Here is a 23,600-nt window from a genome sequence, read left to right as displayed (position 1 = left end):
ATCAAGGGAATGAATGAACAGGAAAAAAAAAAAAAAGAAGAAAAAAATAAGAGGATGGGAGGAGATGCTGAAAATATAAAGTATGATGCTTGGATTAGGAATGGTTTGTGGGGGTAATAAAGATCATGGGTCAGCACTGGGGATGACAAGAGATGGTGGTACACTTAGCATCAGTACATAGGATAATAGGATTCAATCCTGCTGTATTCCGGTCTTCTTCACTTGCTTGAGTACTAAACAAATTTAGTTTTACTTTTGCACATGCGTTAGGGTTGTGTGGTCAGGAACCACAATTTTTTTTTGCAATATTTGTCAAGTCCGACTTGAAAATAATTGAGGGCGGGTGCCTCACTTACATTCCCAGGAAGATTGTTCCAATTATTGACAATCATTTGACTAAAGAAATTGGATCTGATGTCCAATCTCGACGTGTTCTTGTTGATTTTGAAGGGGTGTCCACAAGTACCTTCACTAATAGCAGTTGAGAAAAACCGATGGCCTAGAATTCTAAGCTCACCGTCTTATGAAATATCTTGTACAATGTAATCACATCTCCTCTTTTACGCCTATATTACAGGGAGAGTAGATTGAGGGCTTCCAGCCGTTTTACATATGGGAGCTTTTTTCAGTTCTTTAAAAAGTCTAGTTGGCATTCCATGAACTTTCTCAATCTTGTAACTATCTAATCTGTTTTGAGCTTCATGTTGCAGAGGATGTTGCCATATTCAAGGTGTGGTCGGACCAGGGCAGTATAAACAACTGGTAAGATATCTGCTGTGAGCCGAGTGAATGTGGGACGTCAGAAGCCCTGGAGGGAAGAGAGTGAGACAGGACAGCCTCTGGAAGGGGGTGCCATAGACGGGAGAAGCGAGGATTAAAATAAGTGAGGTGGGCAGACAGCCTGGATTTTGGAATCCTAACCATGTGGGGGTTTTTGTAAGAATGCAGGCATCCTGGAGTAGACATGGGTCGAGGGTCAGAAGACTGCAGATTGTGTAGTGGAGAGCATTACTCCCTTGAGCTACGGACAAAGACCTTGTATGACAAGGGTTTGAGAAACAGAGAGATGAGGTTTTTCCAGATAATTGGATAGACAGCACTGGACCCCAGACACTGCCTTGGGGCACTCTCGCCTCGACAGAGAGAGAGGAGCTAAGAGGATCCCATTAAAACATGTGCTGACTACAAGAGTGGAGGAAATCAGTCGTTCCTTAAAGGAGGTGGCCTTAGATGCCACAGGCAGAGAGTTTGGAGAGAAAGGCAGGGTACCAGTTTTCTGCTAAATTGTTTTCTGGTGTTTTTCTGCAAACTTGAAACTTTGAAGGGATGAAAGAGATTGAACCAACTCAGGAAAGCAGTTCCACAAACTGGAGAAAAAGAGGAACAAAGGAGTAGAGGTGTCGTGAGTTCAGCCTGGATTTTCGGAGTTTAACCGGGAGAGGGATTCATGGAGAAGTCAGAAAGTCAGAAATGAAAGTGGTCTTCATTGGCACAGTCAGTGAGCTTGGCAAAACATTCCAGGCAAGTTCACCACCAATGTTGGCATCAGCAAATGGTGATGCAAAACTAAAATGCAAGCTACAAGTAAACCAAGATGAACTGTGCACATAAGATTCTGGATGTGCGTAGTTTTGACTCTGCTCAACGACCTAAAACTCAGACCAAGCAAATAAATGAAGAACTTCCATTCTGTGCTTTTATAAGAATGCGCATGGTGTTGTGAAATGAATGTCCTCATTTGCACATATGTGCAAAGGTGGGTATTGTGAGGGGATTATATGTTTGTCTGTTTGTCTATCTGTCTGTCTGTGAGCAGGGCATCTCAAAAAGCTATGGATAGATTCAGACAAAATGTGGTGGACAGTTTGGGTGTGTGGCAAGAACCAATTGATTAAATTTTGGTGAAGATCCAGATTCAGATGTGGACAAGAATTTTTTTAATTTTTTGTTAAAGTGATTCATCACCACTGAGAGATGGGCCCAAAGATATGGAATCTCAAAAAGTTATGGATGGATTTGGACAAAATTAGGTGAAAGAGTTGGTTCGATGACAACGACAGGCCTACTTGATTCGGGCCGAATTCCGGATCCACATCCGGCCCATCAGCGGGATACAAAATGTAAACTGTTCAGCCTGGTGGAGGTATGCGCTCCACCGAGTGCCGTTTTCGTTAATATCTGTTTTACAATAAAATGTGCTTGAAGAATAAGAATGCTTTTCTTATGAATAACAGGAACACAAAGAGTCATGAGACGAATCAACACACTACATGGAATATGTATGAACCTTTATGAGTAATAAATGTAAAGCTTGGGTGTAACTGCATATCATTCCAGAAGTGTGGAGGATGGGAAGACTAAAAAGGCTAACTCTTATGGACTTTCTGAAAAGCAAGATGGACTGTAACCTGAAACATTTCATTACATGCTGGCGACGGCGATTAAACGCTGCGCCGTAAATACATGCGCCCAATTAATGTTTTCAAATTGGTCGCCCTGTTAATAAAAAAAAATTAAAAACAAACATTGACAGCGTTGTTAAAAACAAAAATAAATAATGGCTTTCAGAAAACGGTGGGAGAACTCCCCTTCCATCCTCCCCACCACCCCGTCCCACCTTCTGACTCTCACCGTCTCCCCCAGTCACGACACTCACTCGTAACATGCCCAAATTCATGTAATCTCAAGGCCTGTATATGTCAATATTTAAATAATCCATCTACCTGTCATGCCCAAGTTTCAAAAGAAAATATCATGATAGTCCAAAAAAAAAATTAATAATAACAATAAAACTTTCAAGTCGTGTCTTTCAATGTTGACAATTTCCTTTCAGTCCATATTCTCAAGGGTTGACATCAACTTACCATCGTCGCCGACTTCCATTTCACTCCGGAACAACTGAACCGATCGGCAGTAAATTGTGTTTTGTTCAAAAAAAGTTATACGCATTCATCAAAAATATGTTCAGAGCTGATGATACAGCACTCAAGTTTGGTCATTGCCTGCTCGGTGAGAAAGTCACCGAGCAATTTGTACATTATTCTGGGAAAAGGACATGGGTGTTGCTTACGTGGTGAACGTTTTGTGAAGAAGTTGTGGTACAGCGACACATAAGTGATGATGCTGAGACGATCTGGCACTTTCATGGCCACCATATCTTCGGCGTCGAGGAGAGCGGGAATGCCCAGTTCCTGCTCAGCCACTGTGAAAGCCTGCATGCAGAGGGGCAAGATGTTTCCATTCTTCATTGTATACTTATCTTGAATAGTACCAATAATCATCATTCCTATGACACTAAAGTGGGGCACGATTCCCATGCAGCAAGGAGTAACAAGATTGCACCCTTCTGCCATCGCCACCACCGGCAAAACCTCCTCCGTCAATCAGATCAGTATCGTCATAGTGCAGTCTTGATTACATGTTCTGTATCCCGAATGCCCACAGTAAAGAGCTCGGACTCAGAGCATAGTTGGCAATTTCAAATGAAAAACGGTCATTGTACTGAGCAAAATGACCAAAAAGGAGATGTGTGTGCCCACAAAACCCGCACCCCACACGCTCAAAAGTTCCCCCTCACTCCACCCCCACCAAGCCTCACCTTACTCACGCAAAGCCTCCCCCCATTCTGCAGCCTTCCAACAGCTCCCCCTCCCCTATCTGTAACTATGTGGACCTCAAACATGTGGGGCCTCTGCTCCAACCTGACAGATCTCTCAATCCAGGCCACTGCCAATAAACCAGACATCTGTTTAACAAAGCCTGGTGTTGGCGTAACGGTTAAGGTGGCGGGCTTAAGATCTTTGGGTCTTGAGTTTGAGCCCCTGTTGTGTTGTTGAATTAATACCAGGTGGGTTGACTCAGCCTGTCATCCTTCTGAGGTCGACAAAATGAGTAACAGCCTACTGGTAACGGGCACTGCTATGCCCCTGTAATAACATGTCTTTCAAGCATGTCTTTCAATTGATCAGTGCAGGGGCACTGCTAGTGGCACAGCCATGCCCCCAGAAAATGATACAGCCAAGCAGCCACAGGCTGTATACAAATAAATAAATCTGTTTAAAAAGGACAACCCTCAACTCTAGCTCTGCAACTGGACCAGATGGCATCAGCTCACGTGTCCTAAAATCCTGCTCTGCTTCACTTTCCCATCCTCCATCTGCCCTTTTCACCCAGTCATTTGCGTTCGGTCATCTTCTATCTGCTTTCAAATTTGCCAACATCACGTCATTACATTAAAAAAAAAAACTAAACTAAAAGGGCACTCGGTAGAGCGCATACCTCCGCCACGTAATGCCTGATCGACGAGAACATATCGGGACCAATACATTTTTGAGATATCGTGCTATATATCCTTTTCGAGCCAGATCTCTCTATGGTGAAGAATCACTTGAAAAATTCTAGTAGTCAGATCCGGATTCGGATCTTCACAAAAATCGAATCAATTTGTCGTGGTCACACATCCAACCTGTCCAGCAAGTTTCGTCCAAATCCGTAAACAACTTTTTGAGATATCCTGTACACAAACAAACATACAAGCTGGTAGGCGGCGATGGGTCGCCAAGCATGGAAACTATAAGATATAGAACAAAATGGATGTCATATAGCAGATAGGGAATCACCGAAAGAGTATGCAAATCAAATCTCATCCAGTTCCATCTACTGATAACTACTCGGTATCCATTTGAATGAAAAGTACCGAAAATGCGGTTTGAAATCGGAAATCCCCAAAGTTCGAGGGGGTGCTGTTGGTGAACAAAGATCTAAATCGAAAATCCGGCTCGATCGTTTGTGCACAATGTATTCCAGAGGATTAGTGTGAATTTTCATGACCATCCGACCATAACCCGAGGAGGAGTAGCATTTGGCGTGAAGGCACCTCCAGCTCTCGCACATTATCGATTTTTGCACTAATTGACCCTTGACCCCTTGACCTAAGCGAAATCGGTCAATATGTCCTGAGGCAAAGTTGTAGTAATCATTGAGTACCATGAACCTGCAAAGTTTCATTCGTATCGATGCACTCACTTGGTCGCTAGGGGGCCTTCCATTTTCGCCAATTTTTGTGCATACCCTAATTGTAGGGGGCGCTGTGGGTAAAGTATTCCATATATCACAAAAACCGGAATATATTTGATAGAGCATCACCTGTAGATCGTGCCAAATTTCATAACCCGACGTGGGATAATGGCTTCCGGAATTGATTTCGCGTGAACGGTACCGATTTTGAAGGTTTTTCGGTTGTTGCTAGGGAACCAAAGCGTCCCTAGCAACCATCACAATTTCCAAAGCATGAGGTCATAAGATGTACCTACAACACGAGTTTGGTCAAAATCCTACCACGTTTACGACCAATTATGCTGATGACAAACGAACAACATCCAAACAAACATCTAAACAAACGGACAGAATTATTGACAATAAGGGTCACCTATTTCGGCGACCCAACAGAGAGAAAGGGGTGAAAACATAACCAACTTCACCTTCGCTGGCGGAGGTTTAAAAAAAAAAAGTGCGAAAACGAATCCCCTCCACTACAGACCGTTCAGCTTACTTCCACTCATCAGCAAGGTCATGGAATCCATCACCGCAGTTGATATGAAATCCTTCCTTTTGTCCAAAAACAATTTCCAGATCAATTTGGTTTCAGAACAGGTCAATCTAATTTGGACATGTTGTTTCTGCTCTCCCAACAATGGATGGAGGCACTTAATGTCAGACATGAGATCAGGGAAATCTCTGGACATCATGCTTTCGATACAGTCTGGTATCCCGCCTTTTAATACCCTGCTCAAAAGGAACGTTAGAGAGAGAGGGGAACTGCCAACAGCAGAGCCAAAGGGCAAAATATGGGGATGCGGACAAACAATGGGTGTGACCTTTAATTGAGAGCAAATGTTACATTGGGTTGATATCTAATTAGGGTGGAGGCATATCCAGACACATTCGCATCAAATTCTATTTTCTAGTTAAACCTTGTACGGAAAAGCCAGAAGAATAGTTTTCAGCGTTTGCAATTTTAATGGTTCTAATCACCTTATATGAATCGTTTAAACACAATGCCTCTGAAGACTAAACTGTCACCAGTGTAGTTTTATATTCTGGTGTTTGACGGTCAAAATAAGGTGTTATTAGCAATTTATCAACTCAAGATGCAGAGCAGGTTGGCCAAGTGGAATTTTGAAGTTAACCAGCCAGTCAGCAACTTGGTATAAAACAGCACCAGAAAGAAAAATCCTCCATTTAAGAAAACAATGCACTGTGTGTTAAGACAAAACTAGGGAAATACAGCACACAACTTGTCAAGAAAACACTTTTGAGAGGATCTTCAACAAAGATCAGATCAAACGTGTTACCGATGTTCAAGATCATATCAAAATTTTTAACAAGTTGTTTGATGGAAATGTGATCAGTATATTCTAAGCTTCATAAGAACCCGTACAAGTAAAGGTTTATCGCGGGTGCCAGGCAATGCTCCACCAAAAAGTTATCGGTTATCGTTAACTCAGGTTTACAAGTTGGTAGGGAACAGTTCAGGAAATGTTGTTTCGCAATTGAGAAGAATTCTGGTGTTAACACTTTCTGGACCATTAATTCTTCTTTAGAGTTCTTAAATGGTATGAGATGCCTCAATATCATGTCAGTTGAACTTTTTGATTTTTTAACTTTATATACAAATTTGGATTTAGAACTAGTCAGGGATTCACTCTTCAAAGTAATTGACAAGGTTTTTTTAAACTCTTTTAATAAGTTTTTGAGTGTCAGGTTTTATAGAGCATTCTTTTCTAAAAAGAAATACTCACGTTTTCATTGTTTTGATAAATACAAGTTTAAGTATGCTATTAATTATATTTCATTTAACACTTTTGTGTCTTTTTGTGGGATAATGTTTCAGCATTATAGGATAATGTTTTAATGGTATTCCCATGTGTGGGAATTGCAGCCCCCTACTTGCAGACATTTTTCTTATTTTCTGTGAATTTTCATTCATGCAGAAACTGATGAAGGAGAAAAAAAAATTAGGATTAGCGAAAATATCTCATACATGTCATTATCTCGATGATATTTGTGAGGTTAACCATAATTTTTTTGAGAGGCAGCTTCACAAGATTTATCCAGGAGTGGAAATGATTGTACAGTTGCTGCAAATATGGATGTGTTGAGTTGGACAGAATGGCTTGAGTACAAGTACATATTATAAAGTTGATGATTTCAGTTTCCCTGTAGTCTTGCACACCTTTCCAGGTCGCGATGTACCAATTAAAATTGGTTAAAATATCTTCATCTCAGCTACTTAGATTTGCAAGAATTTGTTAAGTGAAGGACGATTTTGTTGAACGTGCTGAGAAGGTTTTTTTCCATCATGTGAAACAGAGGATATTTGGCTGATTGTTTGATCAGGTCTTGTGAGAATGTCTTGAAACGTCATCGTCAGCTGTTATTTAAGTTTGGTTGGTTTTCATGTAAACAAGTACCCTTTGCATTGCATTTGATATAATAATAATAATGAATTAATTATTTTCGTGAGGTGAATTATTTAATTTATATTGTTGGTTAAACATATATTTAGAGATGTATTACATCTCTAAATTAAAAGGAGATATTTAAAAGGAGTCTAAAAAGGAGTCATCTCTAAATTAAAAGGAGTCAGGAGAATAAAGGAGATATTTCGATTTTAAAAAAAAAACATAAATAAATAAACAAACAAATTTTTATAAAACACATTATAAATAAACATGAAAATAATTTATTGGTGTCTGCTGGGATACGCAGTGCAGTATGTTAAAATCGGTTGTTAGCGATAGTTTGAATATTTCAATGACAGTTTGAGTTGATAGTTAGATGGAGGTGCTGTGTCATGGACATGTCTATAAGGTAAAGTGTTTATCACTTAATATATTATCATATAAAGTGGTGTATGATTAAAGTTATTCACATGTAGTAGTAATAGTAAATACCTCAAATAAAATTAATAATTAAATAAGTTTGTATCAGGATATTGCATTGCTGTGTTGACCGACTGTCTGGGCACAACTTTGAGGTTGTAGGTCCATTGATGTCGAGTAATCTACTGATGTGGATCTGCGACCGGGGTTTTGGATTCGCCGTTTGGAGAGTTAGACGTTCTGGGCTGAAAGAATTGAAACCTCGATGATAAACGGTGCCCGGCTGATGATCCGAGCAGTTGGGAAATCAGTCGATTGCTTATAAGTGAAGGTTATAACTTCAAATAAAATAACACTTGTAAGTACTTACCAGTACATAATGTATCCGTGTTTGTATGTTTATATATATATATATATATATATGTACACGTTTATATATGTACACGGATGTGTATGTGTGTGTGTGAGTGTGTGTGAGATGTCTGGCTTCCTTCTTAGGACTACGGTGCAGTAATTGGTCTGTATTTTGATTACAGAATGTACAGTATTTTGCTTCCATCGGTCAATCACGACTTGGCAAACTCTCCTCGACTCTTTGCCAATCAGAAGATTCTTTCCATACTCCTTCATTTCATGCGTTTCCATTCTTTGAGATTCTTCTCCCACCATACCACTCGTTCAGCTGTACAATGATGTTAATTTTGCTTGATCAAATTCAAGAATCTCAAACTGTTTCTCCTTTTACAGTACACCGTCTGCTTTGACCTTCGGATTTCTGTTCCGTCAATCTGCTTTCGATCTCAGTGATGATGTGCCAATTTACTTTTCAACGAGGATCTCCACCAAGCAATGGGAAAACCCTGACGGCACACATCATTTTTACTACCTTCTCTCCTCAGCAGATCAACTCTACCTTGCCTTGCCAATTAATAATGAAAGGATGTTCCAAGCCAACAGCTTTACCATAGTATACATGGAGCCTGGTTTACAGACTATTACATGTGAACCTTTCCTGGCCAATCACATATCTCATTCTCGAATGCCGATATAAGGAATTTACAGGAAATATTTGGTCTCATCTCGATGAGATAGCCCAGAACTTATTTGTTAGAACTAAGGGGGACTCCTGGTCCCAGGCCCCAATAGTAAAAGCAAACACTGAAGTCAGAAATTCCTGCAATGTTTACAAATCCTGCATGAAATTAGATAGATGTTTTGAGTGTGATGCCATTGCTTGAGGCAAATGCACACTCAGAACAGACTCTGGAGAAGCTATCAGTATGAGATGCATATAACCACACATCTGCTTTAAAAAAAAAAAAAGTATATCGAGTCGAGCTTCGTGGAAGAGGTCGAACATTGAATGGATCACGATGCAACAGAACAAATGGAACAGTGGAAAGAGAGGGGGAACACCAACAGCGGAGTTGAAGGACAAAATAGAGGGAGACTTGGGGAGGAATGGGGGGCAGGAAAGGATGCACGGACTGGACAATATAGATACAGAATGAAACTCTAAGGAGAGAAAAACTGGAAATTTGGAAGGAGATCGGCAGCTTGGGGGTGGGGGCAGGGGGTTAACGAGGACAGGAAAGATTATGGTTTTGGATTGAGCATTATCTGAGATGGTGGGGAACAAGCTGTCTTGAAGATCTGGAGGGAAGAATGACATTGAAGAAAATATGGAAGTTGGTTCGACATGTAATGTGGAAAGAAGAGGAATGAATGACTGGAGATGACCAGTGATTCTGGATTTAGGTAGTTTCAGCAGAAAGGGGTGAAGGAGGTTGATAGCAACCATATACACCCTGCAAAAACCTAAGGGGGTTGGGATGTGGGGTGGGGAGAACAAAACATGGAAATGGCAGAGGTTGCAAGACCAGAAAGTAGGCGGTAGAAGACAGACAGAGTATTTACGTTGAAGACAAAACTAACAGCATGGTGCAAGCTCGTGCACTTGCCTTCGAGTCGCTTCGTCTGGGCTTCAGCCTCTGCCCAAGTATAAACTGTCAGAGTGGTGCTTCCCAGGCAGTGGGTTGCCACACAAACTGTGCCATCCCTAGGATTCACATTAAGCCGGGTGTCTTAACGTGTCCTGTCTGCGAGCATTATTTGGTGGATGTTAAACATCACACTGTGTCTTTCACCAAGAGCAGACAAATTATCACCGGCACCCTGACCAACTTCCAAATTCTTGCTCTGATACTTAGAGCGAGAGAGATGCCAAAGTGTCACAGAGTCCATCAGTCCATTCAGGCCAATTAGCAGGTCCATTCAGTCCTACTTCAAAAAAGAAAGGTCTTCAATCTCTTCCGTATGCAATATTGATTCTGTCTGGTCATGCTCACACACACACACACACACACACACACACACACACACACACACACACACACACACACACACACACACACACACACACACACACACACACACACACACACACACACACACACACACACACACACGTTTATCTAATCTCATCTTTAGCTATCCTATCCATTCTACATCTTTGATATACATAGTCTTCTGGTGAAGCAGTTGCCAACAAGCTTCTTGCTTTCTCAACAAGAAAAGCAAACATTAATGAATGCAACCTTAGGTCATTTCACAAAGCCCACGTGTCCATTTCCATCCTAATTCAAACCAGAAAACATCAGGCAAATCTTTAGTCTGAGCTCTCCATCTTGTTTCCTTCCTCAAATATCTGGTGACACCTTGTAAAGTCCATCTTTACTGTATATGCTCCAAATCCAACCCCTTCCCTCACCACAAATGACTTCACTGCAGACTGTCATAAAACACAATGTTTGAACTCAATGTTTTCTTTAAAAGCGAGTGTACCCAACGCATCTCGCGATGCCGTCACTTCACTGACCCATTTGCAATGCCTTTTGGAAAGTTCAAGTTTTCATCCGAGAATGCAATCGAGCATTCGTCAGATATGCTCTTCAACTGTGCAACTCGCTGCCTTTTCAAATTTGCACAGCCTCCATCAATTAGAGTCTCTTACAACTTCATCGTTTTACAGCTGCTTTATAATATATATATATTTTTTACATTCAATTTATTTATAAAGTGTTTTGAGATTTTATTTCTCAAAAAAAAAAAATTTAAATTGCTGTTGAAATCGATTGATTCATACGTCCAGTTGGCATCAATACCTGCAATATGAAATCCCGTTCGTCTACTCTTCTCCATTTGATCTCTCCAGGTTGTCCATCAATTGACGCTGCCACCCACTCTCCTTTCAGGGTAGTCAATATTACTTCCACACGTATAAAGCGTGCAAAAACGGATCTATTCAACTACAGAACAGAGGCTTATTTCCATTTCTAAGCCAAGTGATGGAATCGGTCTTCTCAGCTCACATGAAGTCTTACCTCTATGTGAATGACCCAAAGGCCTGAATATTTGACAATCTCTGGTCTACTCACGGGCCTTCAATACTCTGGCATCCCACTCTGCTCACCAAGATTTCTGACTGTGGCATCCAAGGCTCGCTTCATGTCTGGCTCAGTTACTTCTACATAATCAATCTGTGTGCAGTTCTCAAAGGTATACTTCCATAAGGTCTCCCAACGGATGCTGGAGTATCTATCCTAAGGCAGTGTCTATATATGCTGGAGGAGTGCATTCATCATGGAAATGTATGTAAGAGGTGGAGAGTTGAAAAAGCAAAGGGTACAAAACCACTCAAGAGGACAAGTAAACCTGAGATCCTGTCGGTCCTGTTTGTTGGCTTCCATATCGCTAATGCTTCAGTTACATTTGGCTCGGCGGCCGTAGGGTCTAAAAAATCTACGGCCACTAGCAATAATTATAGGGCGGCCGCAGTATTTCCACGGTCACACAATGTAGCAGTGACATATGTTTTTTTCTTTTTTGGGTAGCCGCACGGGGTATTTAGAAATTGTGGAGACTGAAAACGTGGGGGTGCCATACGGTCTTTGATTTGATGTCGCATGGTGACCTTAGGGCGTCCCTGCGGCGGCCATATAATTTTCAAGGCAGACGCAAGGTGCCCGCAAGGCAACCGCAAGGCGACCGTAGGGGGGCCCTAAGGCGAACTTGGAAATAATGCGGCCGCCGTAATTTTTTGGGGGTTGGCAAAATTCATTTTTCATTGATAAGAGCCTATGGAAAATGCACAGATAACGCAAGCCCACCGTACGCCCTACGTACGGTCGACGTGGAACACATTACGTCATGGCTACGGCTTGTCGAATTGCTACGGCCAACCTAGAAATGAAAAAAGTTATAACTCCGCGCTTTCATTCCACGGAGACCCCTACGGCCTGTAAAAGATAGCCATCTGGCGTAGGGCCACCCTGAGGCCACCTCAGAAACTCTGCGGCCGCTGCTCGTTTCTGTCAATTCGGGGGGGGGGGGGTACGGCCGCCGTATCCTAGCCATAGAGCAAATGTGACTCATGCTTTATGCTGATGATTTTAAGTTCTTTGTTCCAACATCGAAGAGAGAGAAGTTGGACACAGTGGCACCATCCCATAAGGAAGAGCAATACTTATTGTGCTGCAAAAGAATGCTCTGTAGCCTGTAAGAGGTTATTGGTTGTTGAGGAATTACTTGGCCAAATGGAGAATGCATAATCTTTGCCTGCTTTGGAGGTCAGTTTGGAAATGTGGCTTGTCCGAGAAAGGTCGTTGCTCATGGGAAGGCCCAGGAGATTGATGGAGTGATCTTCCTCGAAGTATTTTCTCACAGAAGAGGAAGACTTGCATGGCAGTGCTACTTGGGGCATGAAACCCACTAGAATTAAAGGTAACTTTCCAAAAGTGAATTCAATTTATGATTTCCTCTCGGTCAATTGCGATAGAAGCAGCTGCTGCCAGTCTATCCTCAGGATGAGGGACCCGCTTGGACAAGGCTGAATTCTCAGTAAAATGGAAAATAACATTTTCCATGGATTGAAAGAAGTTGATGTAGAACAAAAGTAGCAGTGAACCAAGTATGCAGTCATGGGGTATGTTGACCTTTACTGGTAAAGCAGATGAGAAGATTGTTTTGCACATATAGTGAAAGCCTGCAAGGGGGTGGAGAGTGAAAGGGCAGAGGGTACAAAGTCACACAGGATGATTGGGGGGGGGGGGTGGAAGAAAAGAAAGGGACTGAAGCATGGAAAGAGCCACAAATACCTCATACATAGTTAGCTGGGCATAATGCACAATGCCAAGACAAAGAAACACGCATTCACTTGACAACTGGAGGGACAAAGTCCTCTCTTTGTGAGATAAATAATGAGTAGTGCGATAAATCACCACAATTGGTTTATACACAAACTCCATGGTGACAATTCTCCCAGTGGAATAATTTCCTTATTATTTCCACGTTTTTTGAAAAAAAAAAAAAAATAAATAACTGAGGATATTGTAATCGGCTCCATCTGTCCGTCTGGCCGTCTGTATGCAATCAACATTGGGAGATGCCTGTAATATGTAAAGATGTTTTGGGATTTGATTTGCTTTAGGTGAGAAGCGTGGCGGTTTGCGATGGTGCGCCATTGACCTCGCTCTCGCCTTTGATTCGTAAGAGCTTTTCTTTTCTAACCCAAGTCTTAGTGGTTCGATGCTCAAGCCAGTTCCATGTCCAAACACACCTTCAAATTGTGAACTCCTACGTCTGATGTGATTGTTATGGCGAGCACATATTCCCTGTTGAATGAAGTTCCATGCTTGTGGTTTTTCTTTTGTCCCTTCACTCCCCTCCTCCAAATGTTACCTTGAAACCGAATATGGTTGTTTTCATCAGATTCTTCGAAGCGTGTGGAAATCCCACTGGACGTTTTGTTTAATCTCCCGTGCAGTACGACGTATTATGCGTATTCGCTGGTGTTTATGTCCAAAAAGACATGTAAGTAATAAGCAAGTGAAAACAAACAAGCTGTAGATACCTGTTTTACTTGGTAGAAGGAAATGACACATAACCCGTGCATGACATTAATTTTGGCAGCAGACTGGAAACTTCAAAACAACAACAGTGAAAATAATTAAACAAATCATCCAAGTGTGAGTTCTGAAACAACAAAGCTTTTTGATTGTACTTTGTAAAATGCAAAACATCAAATGGCAGCACTTTCCGTTTTTAATGCAACAAATTATTAAAAACACTCACCAGATTGTTGTTTTCAAAAATGTTTTCTTTCGAGAGCGAGTGGTAGTCTCTGTGGAATAAGCAAAAATATAAATGATGGAACAATGTGAGGTATTGATAAAAGAAAAAGAAAAAAATTTCTTTACCGTCAGAAATGATAATAATAATGATAATAATAATAATAATAACAATAATGATGATGATAACAATCTGTGAGCAGTGTTGCTGGCTTCTCGGTAGTCTGAATCTGCCACCCACGTGGAGCCCCATTCACAGGTTTTCTGGGGAAATGGAGCCCAAAACCATCGTCAGGAGGAAAAAAAATGCGTAAAGCATCTTTTGACAAATCCATACTGTACATTTTAGCCAAACTTAGGCAGAGGGCCATTTAATGATATTACCCAATTTAATAAATCAGGGATGGTCAATTATATTGATAGAGTTGTGAAATGTACGATCTCCATTGTGATTGGGGTAAAGCCGAGCTCATGGCGTACTCAACTGTGTTATCCGATTTGGTGAGGGTCAAACTTGGAGAGCCATTTTATCTTGGAGACAGTGACCACCGGGTGTGCCAGGTTTATCACAGAGAACGCAAGAAAACCCTTAAAAAAATAATCACTATTATTATTTTTAAACGTCACATTCTTCCCTATTTTGCAGCAATCGAGTCTTCAAACAGCACTGACGACTACAAAAAAATGGTATCAGACGCCAAATACGAATATAATTTTTTGAGTAAGCATCAGGAGCCTTACAAGAGATCTTCGTGTGCCGGCTTTCAGCGTTGCTCATGAGGACGGAGGTTTTAGCTCATAAAATAGAAAAATATAAAGCATCCATGAACACTCGACACAACAGTAAATTCTAGCGAGCAGGAGATACTCAACTATATTATACAACTTGATAAAAAGTCAAACTTGGGAAGCCTAACTTTTACGCTCCTAAAATTTTACATTCCTTACAGAGACAGACATTTTCCCTTCTTGTAATCCATGTAATTTCAAATATTAATCTCGAACATCACATTTGAAAACTGTCAATCTTCTTCCTTTTTCACTGTCCATGACTCACATCCATACATTACAACTGGAAATACCAGAGAATGCATATGACTACTACTACTACTACTACGACTAGAAACAGCACCATTTGTTCTGTACTTTTGGGGTTTACCAGGGAAACATCTTTGGCCCAAATCTGTCACAAACCAGCTGACCCGGTGTGACGTTTCTCTGGACATGACAAAAATTTGGCAATGTTCAGGGTACTGGCAATAACTCACCAACACTTCAGAAAAAAAAACACAAAAACCGTAGGACCTTTAACGTCTACTATCTAATGGTAGGAAATACGACACCCAGTTTAATGTCCATCTGAAAAATGACCTGCCTACGAAACACCAATCTGACAGTTTACATTTGGGTCGAGAATCAAACCCAGACGAGCCAACTAAATTCTAAAAATTGGATTCTAAAAGGAGCACAGCTTGAAAATAATGAAAAAAAGAGTTACAATGGAAATATCCCATCTACTACTTTGTGTGTGCAACATGCTTCAACACAAGTGTTGGTTTTCCTCATTGCTTGCAGTTACTCCTGCATAACCAAGCTGTTAGGGTTCACATTCAAATGAAATAAAAATAAACCAATGTCACCCGCAGGGTGACCCGTATCTTGCCAAAAGGTGACCACGTGTGACTTCTTTAAGGTCACACTGAGGTGAACAGAGCTGCTATCCACCAGGAGCGACTCCTTGAGGAATATCTGCTGACGAGAGATTCCGATGAGAATCGTTCTACAGAGTAACCATGAAAAATATGCGTTTGCCTCATAACATCACCAAATGACGTCATAATGTCTCAAGCTTGACATATCTAGAAAGCACTCATCGAGGTGTTCAATTTGAGGTACGACACGATATGGTTCCTAAAACTTGAAAATTTGACCTTGGGGTCAAATATGTTTGACCTGAGGCGCTAACCATGAAGGTCAAGGCCAATCGCCACCAAAAATTAATCAGCTGAGCGCCAGACCATGAACTATATTCCCACGAAGTTTGAAGACGATCCGATCAAAATTACTCAAAAAATAAGGGTTTCGTCGACTCCCCTGATTTGCGACAAAGTGACCTTGACCTTTGACCTTCAAAATTTTATGCGCTGAAAAGGACCTCCTATAGGCCTCTGATATGCGAAGTTACAAAAATTTCCAATGATAACTGTGCTCTGCAGAGTGATTTATACGTGATTACAGACCAAAAATAATAATAAAAATAAAAAACATAGGAAGGTCAAGGCCAATCGCCACCAAAAATTAATCAGCTGAGCGCCAGACCATGAACTATATTCCCATGAAGTTTGAAGACGATCCGATCAAAATTACTCAAAAAATAAGGGTTTCGTCGACTCCCCTGATTTGCGCCAAAGTGACCTTGACCTTTGACCTTGACCTTCAAAATTTTGTGCACTGAAAGGGACCTATATAGGCCTCTGATATGCGAAGTTACAAAAATTTCCGATGATAACTGTGCTCTGCAGAATTTTTAATACGTGATTACAGACAAACAAACAAACAAACAAAAAAAAAACATACAAGCTGACTAACATATCTTGCAAAAACTTCGTTTTGGCAAGATAATAATAATTAATTCCAAAGCAAAAATGACACTTTTGACATTCACACCCGAGCGCGCGTCTCATGATGCTGGTGACGAGTCATTCCACTTTGACTTACAATTCACATCAACAGTGTGTGTGTGAAGTGGCAGGTGGGGGGGGCGCATTTTTTTCAAAACTAGTTATTTTTTTCTGCATTGGAACGAATATATGAAAAGAAAGCTAATGGTTTAATAAAAGAACTATAAGGACACTCGGTAGAGCGCGTACCTCTACCACGCAATGCCTAATCCACGAGAACACATCGGGCCCCATACATTTTTGAAATATGTGATACAGTTCTTTGTCGTTTTTGGCCCTATCTCTCAATGTTGAGGAATCACTTTAATTATTAAATAACTCTCGTATCCAGATCCAGGTTCGGATCTTCACCAAAATCAAATAATTTGTCCTCATCACACACCCAACGTGTCCACCAAATTTCATCCGGATCCGTCCACAACTTTTTGAGCTATCCTTCACACAAACAAACAGACAAAGGGGTGAAAACATAACCTCCTTCACCTTCGGTGGTGGAGGTTATAATGTACAATCTTTAATATCGCTTCGCAAAACATCAAACTTTGCAATGTTGCAAGGTAATTCCCACTCTGTATTGAACAAATGAAAATGGGACAAAAAGGTTTGTTTGCAAAGCACACCTGTGATGCAATAAACAATTGACGAATCATTCAATGAACTCGACTTTTGTGCATTGAACATATACAAGCAAAATGGCAAACACATCAACACAACAGATTATTTGACTATTTTGAGAGCATAAACCTGATTATTTCCTCAAAGGAAACATTTTGGGCAAAGATTGATGTCAGAAGGAAGCAATGAAGGAACACAAAAACAAAGTACGGAAGTTTGAACAGCTAGAGTGTTTATAAAACTAGACTGCTTGCGGCACTGAGCCATCTCAAGTTTTTTTTTTCTGGCCCATTTATCTCGACCATGGGAAAATCCAACTCGCCTGTTCCATCACCCAAATTCTAGTGCACCAGAAATACTTCTTCTTCCTTGGGTTTTTCTCTTGTGGTGTCAAATCCACCTCGAGATAGGTATTCAATATGGCTGAAGCTAAACCGTGGCTGGCAGGGTGGCCTCGAGTTTGTGGATGGTGCGTTAGCTTAGTGGATAGTGTGGCAGGCTTTGGATCTTAGGGTCCTGAGTTTGAGCCCTGTTTACCACTACTGAATTAACACAAGGTGGGGTTGACTCTGCTCATCATCTTTCTGAGGTTGGCGAAATGAGCACCAGTGTACTGGGAATAGGGGCACTGCATCATCGCCCCTAACCAATTATGCAACCAGTAGCCATAGGCTGCACACGAAAGAGTGTGTGTGTGTGTGTGTGTGTGTGTGCGTGCGTGCGTGAGTGAGATGGCCGTACAGGTTATGTACTGGACAAGGTGATAACTCATCGAAATATTCCTGTATTTGAGCAGGGAAAGACACATCTAACTGCATTGCAAGAAACACCATTAATCCAACCCATTTTTTTTTTTTTTTTGCGCAAACGTGTCCATATTTCCATGAGATGACGTCAGCGAGTCGGTGTCACAGGATGTTGCATTTCCTCCCTTCTTGATAAGGAACAGTAAACATTTCGCAAACTAGTGAACGTGTATATATTTAGACTTAACCACCTCGGCCAAAACAACGACATTTTGGGTGAATGCCCATACACATTGGTCAACAGTTTAAACAGTTCTTCAGATCAAGGATATTCCTCTTTATGCATAACAGTTGTTATATATGATAAAATAACACTTTATTACAACTTGAATTGATGTTTACCCAACAATGGCAGCTTAACATTTGTCATCCAAATAATATATAGGGTGTCCGTAAAGTCCTCGTCAAACTTTTATACCTTTTGATGTACACATTATAGAAACAACCTATAAATGGTGGATGAAAGGATAATTCATAAAGTTTTTGCACAATAAAGTTCAAACTTTTAGGTTTCAACATCAACGTCATCTTTCGCAATACATCGTTCAATCCAATCTTCCCTATTGTTGAAAGCATTTTCCAGTTGCTGCCGAGTTATTTCATGAATTGCATTTGTGATCGCAGCTCTAAGTTCATCCAACCAATAAACAATGTGCTTTGTTGAGTAAACAACAGTTTTACAAAACCACATAAAATGTAATCCAATGGAGACAGGTCAGGTGAACGAGGTGACCAAGCAATTTGTCTGCATTCACCGATCCAATTGTCTGGGAAGACGTCATTCAAGAACCTTCGCACATTCAAAGTATAGGGGCAGGTAGCCGAGTCTTGCTGGTACAATGTGAGACGTGAAAGATTTAATCGTCGTACTTCAGGAACAAAGAAAGTCTACAACATTGCAAAGCAACGTTCACGACTGACATTGACTGTTGCTTCTTCCAAAAAGTCCCACTGGATTGCACATGGCGGTACTGTACAAAAGGCGTTACTAAAATAACCGGCTCACATTTATTTTACCAATCCCTGAACCCTTACCTTTTACCTGCCCCTTACCTTACCTTTTACCTGCCCCTTTTAACACTTAACCATTTATGCCACACTATCCCTGAGAAGGAAGACGTTTGCTTGTGTAGTTTACAGCGGTGCTATACTATTGTATACAGTATACATGTTCTCCAAGTCATGCTTCCTTTTCCTCTTGCCAGTAAAGATGGACTCTGCTGGTTACCTCTCTATTTTAATTACTACTACAGTATTCTACAATTACAAATAAAGTTTGTTTGTTTTTTAAATGGGAGGATAGGGTGGACACAATGTGTGATCTACAATCAGTGGTTCTTCACCTTTTACTCAACAGGAACCAACAAATGTCAGCAAAAAAAACATATCATGCACTGCCAATTGGAAACCAAGAGTTAATGGTCTTTGCAGTGTATACTTTACCACGTCATACGTCTCGCATAACTTTGTACAGAATTCCTGTTTTTTAAATACTGAATGACATTGGTCAAAGAAAATATTATAATAATAATTATACAGGATGTTTCATAAAAAAAAAGCAACCCCATTAAAGTAATGTGAAATATTAATTTTTTTAATATAAAATGTTTTCTTGTGCACGTTTGTATGAAGCATCATTTGGAAGAAAAACTGCAAACATCAGAGTCATTGTTATTTTTGAAGATGGCATGGACAATTGAACAAAGGGACTTTATTGTGGAGTCTTACTTTGCCACAAAGTCGTTTGAACAGACTCGTACACAATTCACAAAGAAGTTCGAGACCACATTAGCCCCAGATAAGTCTGCCATTTTTTGATTGATAGAGGTGTAAGTCCCACGGACAGTATAAAATCTAAACTACTCAACGTCCAGTCACCCGAGGACTGCAAGATCACCAGAAAGCATTGAAGTGGTTCATGGAGCAGCTTTGAGGAGCCCAAATAAATCACTGCATCGTCGATCTCAAGACTTGAACTTATCTTTAGCAAGTACACCAAGAATTCTGAAGCAGGAACTACAAATGTACTCGTATCGCATACAAGTGAAGCAACAACTATCATACAATGATAAACAACTTTGTGTGACAATGTATGAATGGTTTGAGGAAGAAAAGTGAAGGGATCCAAATTTTATGAGGAAGGTGTGGTTTTCTGATGAGGCCAACTTTCTTTTAAGTAGTCATGTTAACTATTAAAAAAAAAAAAAAAGTGTTTTGGGGTTTTAGATCTCCTGATGAAGTTCTTGGAAGGCCGTTGCACAGCCAGAAATGAACTGCACGGCTTGCCATAAGCAAATCTGACATCATTGGGCCTTTCTGGTTTCAAGATGAAGAAGGGAAATCAGGAACCGTAACCACTGATTGGTACTTGAAAGTTATCCAGAAGTTATGGATTGCATTAGTGAGGAAGTGCCACATCGACAGGGCTGTGAAATGGTTTCAGAAAGACGGGGCCACACCTCACACTTCCAACAAATTGATACAGTTTCTACAACACAATTTCAGTGATCGATTTGTCTCTAAAAGTACAGATGTTGAATGGGTGCCCCATTCTCCAGACCTCAACCCACCTGACTTCTAGGGCGCAGCCAGGCTGAGGCAGACGAGGCGGTTGCCTCGTCGCTCATTTCCTGAAATATGATCTGGCCTGAGCCCTCTGGCTATCTGAGCTCCCTGGGGAGTAAACTATCAAAGCTACCCAGCAGTGCTCTGAATACTCTTATCTCCACTCCTATCACAATACCTAAATAGGACAATACCCCCCCCCCTTACAGTGACTGAACAACCCTCCTCCCAGTGAGTACACTGATCTCATGAGGACATTTTGCGCATCCTCAAGGCTTGGGATGCCAGTCTGCACAGAAGAGTGGCACGAGCCTTCAACCATCATAAGGATGATAAGGAACATTGTGATTGAATGATGAGAGAACATGTGGGGTCGGGTGTGGGGTGGGTTTACCATGGGGGCTAAAATGTTTTGACACAAACAAAATTTACTGTTTCACTGTATGGATATATATATATATATATATATATATATATATATATATATATATATATATATATATATATATATATTTTTTTTTTCATGATTAATGTGGTTGAAATGAACATTAACATTTTAAAATTTTGAGCATTGAAATTAGCCAAGAATAGGTTTCTGGGCATCAAAAATGCACTGGCTTCTGGGGGCCGCTCAAGGCCCCCAGACCCCTCGCCGTAATGGCTTAGCGCCGTTGGTGCTCGCAACGCTGCGCTACACGCACCGTCGCATCAACCAAGTTCACCGCTTTTCGCCTCATCGCTTTTGGACCTTTGGCTACGCCCTTGGACTTCTATCTTTTGGATTACCTGAAGGATAGAATGTACCAAGGGAGACCTAAGACTATTAACGACCTCAAAATGCAATTGCCACCAATACCATAGCTATTTCAGTTCAGGAATGCAGTCGAGTTGTCAACAACTTCATTAAGCGGATCCATTCGTGCCTTCTGCCACAGGGGAAGCCATTTCAAACATGTTTTGTGAACTATCTTCTGAAATCACAAGTTTCAAATTCTGACTGAGCGAGTCCAAAGATGAGTAGCATGGTCTCGGTGCACAGCGTTAATGGATGTTGACAATTAACCCTCAACGGACTTTCCTAATTGCAAAGAATTATCACATAGGACAATACCCCCATTATCATAAAGACCCAAAATCACCCCAAGACCAGGTAGATTTAATTATGAGAGCAATGGTCAAGGCCAGGGGGAGGAAATACAAGATGCAATCACATTTAATGCACAATTAAAAAAAAAAAATAACGTTACTTTCTACGGAACTATACGCGCCCAAGGAACAATGAACGGATGAGATCCATATTTATCTAATGTCTTATCCACATTCATTCCACAATAGAGAAGACAGAGGAAATCCAAAAGACAGAAATACTGGGTACTCCTGGCAGAATTCTGCAGGAAGAGAGCCAGCACAACCCCGGCTACTTGGGCAGGGAAAATAGCCACTGCGTTCTGTCCCTCTGGGCTTGAAGGAGAGGAGAGGGCATGGCTCTGGCATGGGCAAGACATGGCCTTTGCGCTGCAGCACGAGCAACGAAGTCCAGCTTTCCCCATGCTGATTCCTTAGCTTCTCTTTCCTTCCACCTGTCCAACCACCTTTATTGCCTCTCATGTCCATGTCACTCATGATGTGCCCTCCACTCTTGTCCCCACCCTTCTCGCACCCCTCCCCCCTCACTCACCATTCGTCTGTTGGCCCGGTCTGGGAGCAGAGTGACTCTTTCAAAACCCCTCATCCTGATGCTCTGGTGAAGCACGAATGGTTATGGCCATCGAGCTGACGCCTCCTGCCAAAACTTGTGCTGATGGCACAATAATGTGTCGGGTAAGGGGTAAGTAGTTGAAGAAAGGCTTTTGCACCCTGCCTCTGACGTTACCCCCTCCACCCCCTCCACCCCCTTCGAGGAAAAATCCTCCAGCATGGCTGCCTCTCAGAAGGAAGGAGGACAGGTATGGCATGCCATTGGTCCACATCACTGGTGGCTACGTCGCCGAAGGGTTGGAGCTCCATGCCGCAGACAAAGAAGCAGTACATCTTTAGATCGGTCACTCAAGGAGTGTTCATAAAGCGAGAAGGGGGGGGGGGGATGGGGCTATTCGGGACTTGAGCTGAGACCACGGGAGATATGCCTTGAACTTGCACCCCCAGTGAACTGTTCTTGCCTCGAATTTACTATTCTCGAGGAAGAGAACTCGACATGTACATCCTTTGTCGGGTGTCACAAGCTGCTACGTGGCAATAATTTATATTTTTTGGGCCATGCACTTTTCTGGCATTACTTTTCAGCCCAGCACCATGGTCCAGCGACTGGCTTTTAAGAATCTATAATCTTCTGTCATATAACTTAATAAAGTTCTAAATGTGTCTGCAATAAAACTGAGGGCTATTATCAAAAATTATTTGTTACAGCAAGCCAAACCTTGCAAACAAATATAAGCAATGTGATTGGAGTGACTACTGTGGTGCTACATGTAGTCAATACTGATATCTATTTTAAGTACCTGTCAAGTACGAAAAAAAAAATTGGACCTTTGACCTCACTAAAATCTATGAGAATTATTTTCTATGATTCTGTAGCCTATGGTCACAATATAAGTGGAGAAACACAATCTCTGAGTATTCTAACCATTTTTTATTTGTCCTTATCCAATCCTGGCCACCATACCCTCTCGTGAGGGTTTTCATCTGACACAAACCAGAATGACTGAGGCAACTCGGCCAGCTCGGTCTCTTGTCATGGTGATGGAATTACAACTCACCTACCCATAACAGACAACTATCTTCAAGCAAGAGCTCATCTCTCCGACACCACAAAGGCTGGAGGGTGTTATCTGCACAATGATTTGGCCAATGGAAGAGGTATACTCATACACTTAACTACTTAAGCTATGACGTGGTCTTTTCTATTACAATCGGCAATTATTT

General features: G+C 41.3%; 1 protein-coding gene across 4 annotated transcripts in view; it reads right to left on the bottom strand.

The window, feature by feature from the left end:
* The window catches only part of LOC147034687 (MICAL-like protein 2), a 129,092-nt gene that overhangs the window by 58,181 nt on the left and 47,311 nt on the right, over nt 1-23,600 (bottom strand). For all 4 annotated transcript variants that reach the window (XM_085887136.1, XM_085887133.1, XM_085887138.1 and 1 more), the window contains exons 2-3: nt 14,016-14,064; nt 3,071-3,212 (exon numbers count right to left, since the gene is read on the bottom strand). In XM_085887136.1, the coding sequence (XP_085743262.1) occupies nt 3,071-3,212; nt 14,016-14,064 (191 nt within the window). The remainder of the gene's footprint in view (nt 1-3,070; nt 3,213-14,015; nt 14,065-23,600) is intronic.

This window comes from Eptatretus burgeri, chromosome 1 (genome assembly GCF_056783735.1).
Source record: "Eptatretus burgeri isolate ZD-2024b chromosome 1, Ebu_testis_v1, whole genome shotgun sequence".
In the NCBI taxonomy this organism is placed as follows: Eukaryota; Metazoa; Chordata; class Myxini; order Myxiniformes; family Myxinidae; genus Eptatretus; species Eptatretus burgeri.
Note: the sequence above shows the minus strand (reverse complement) of the source record. Positions and strands in the feature narration are given on the sequence as shown.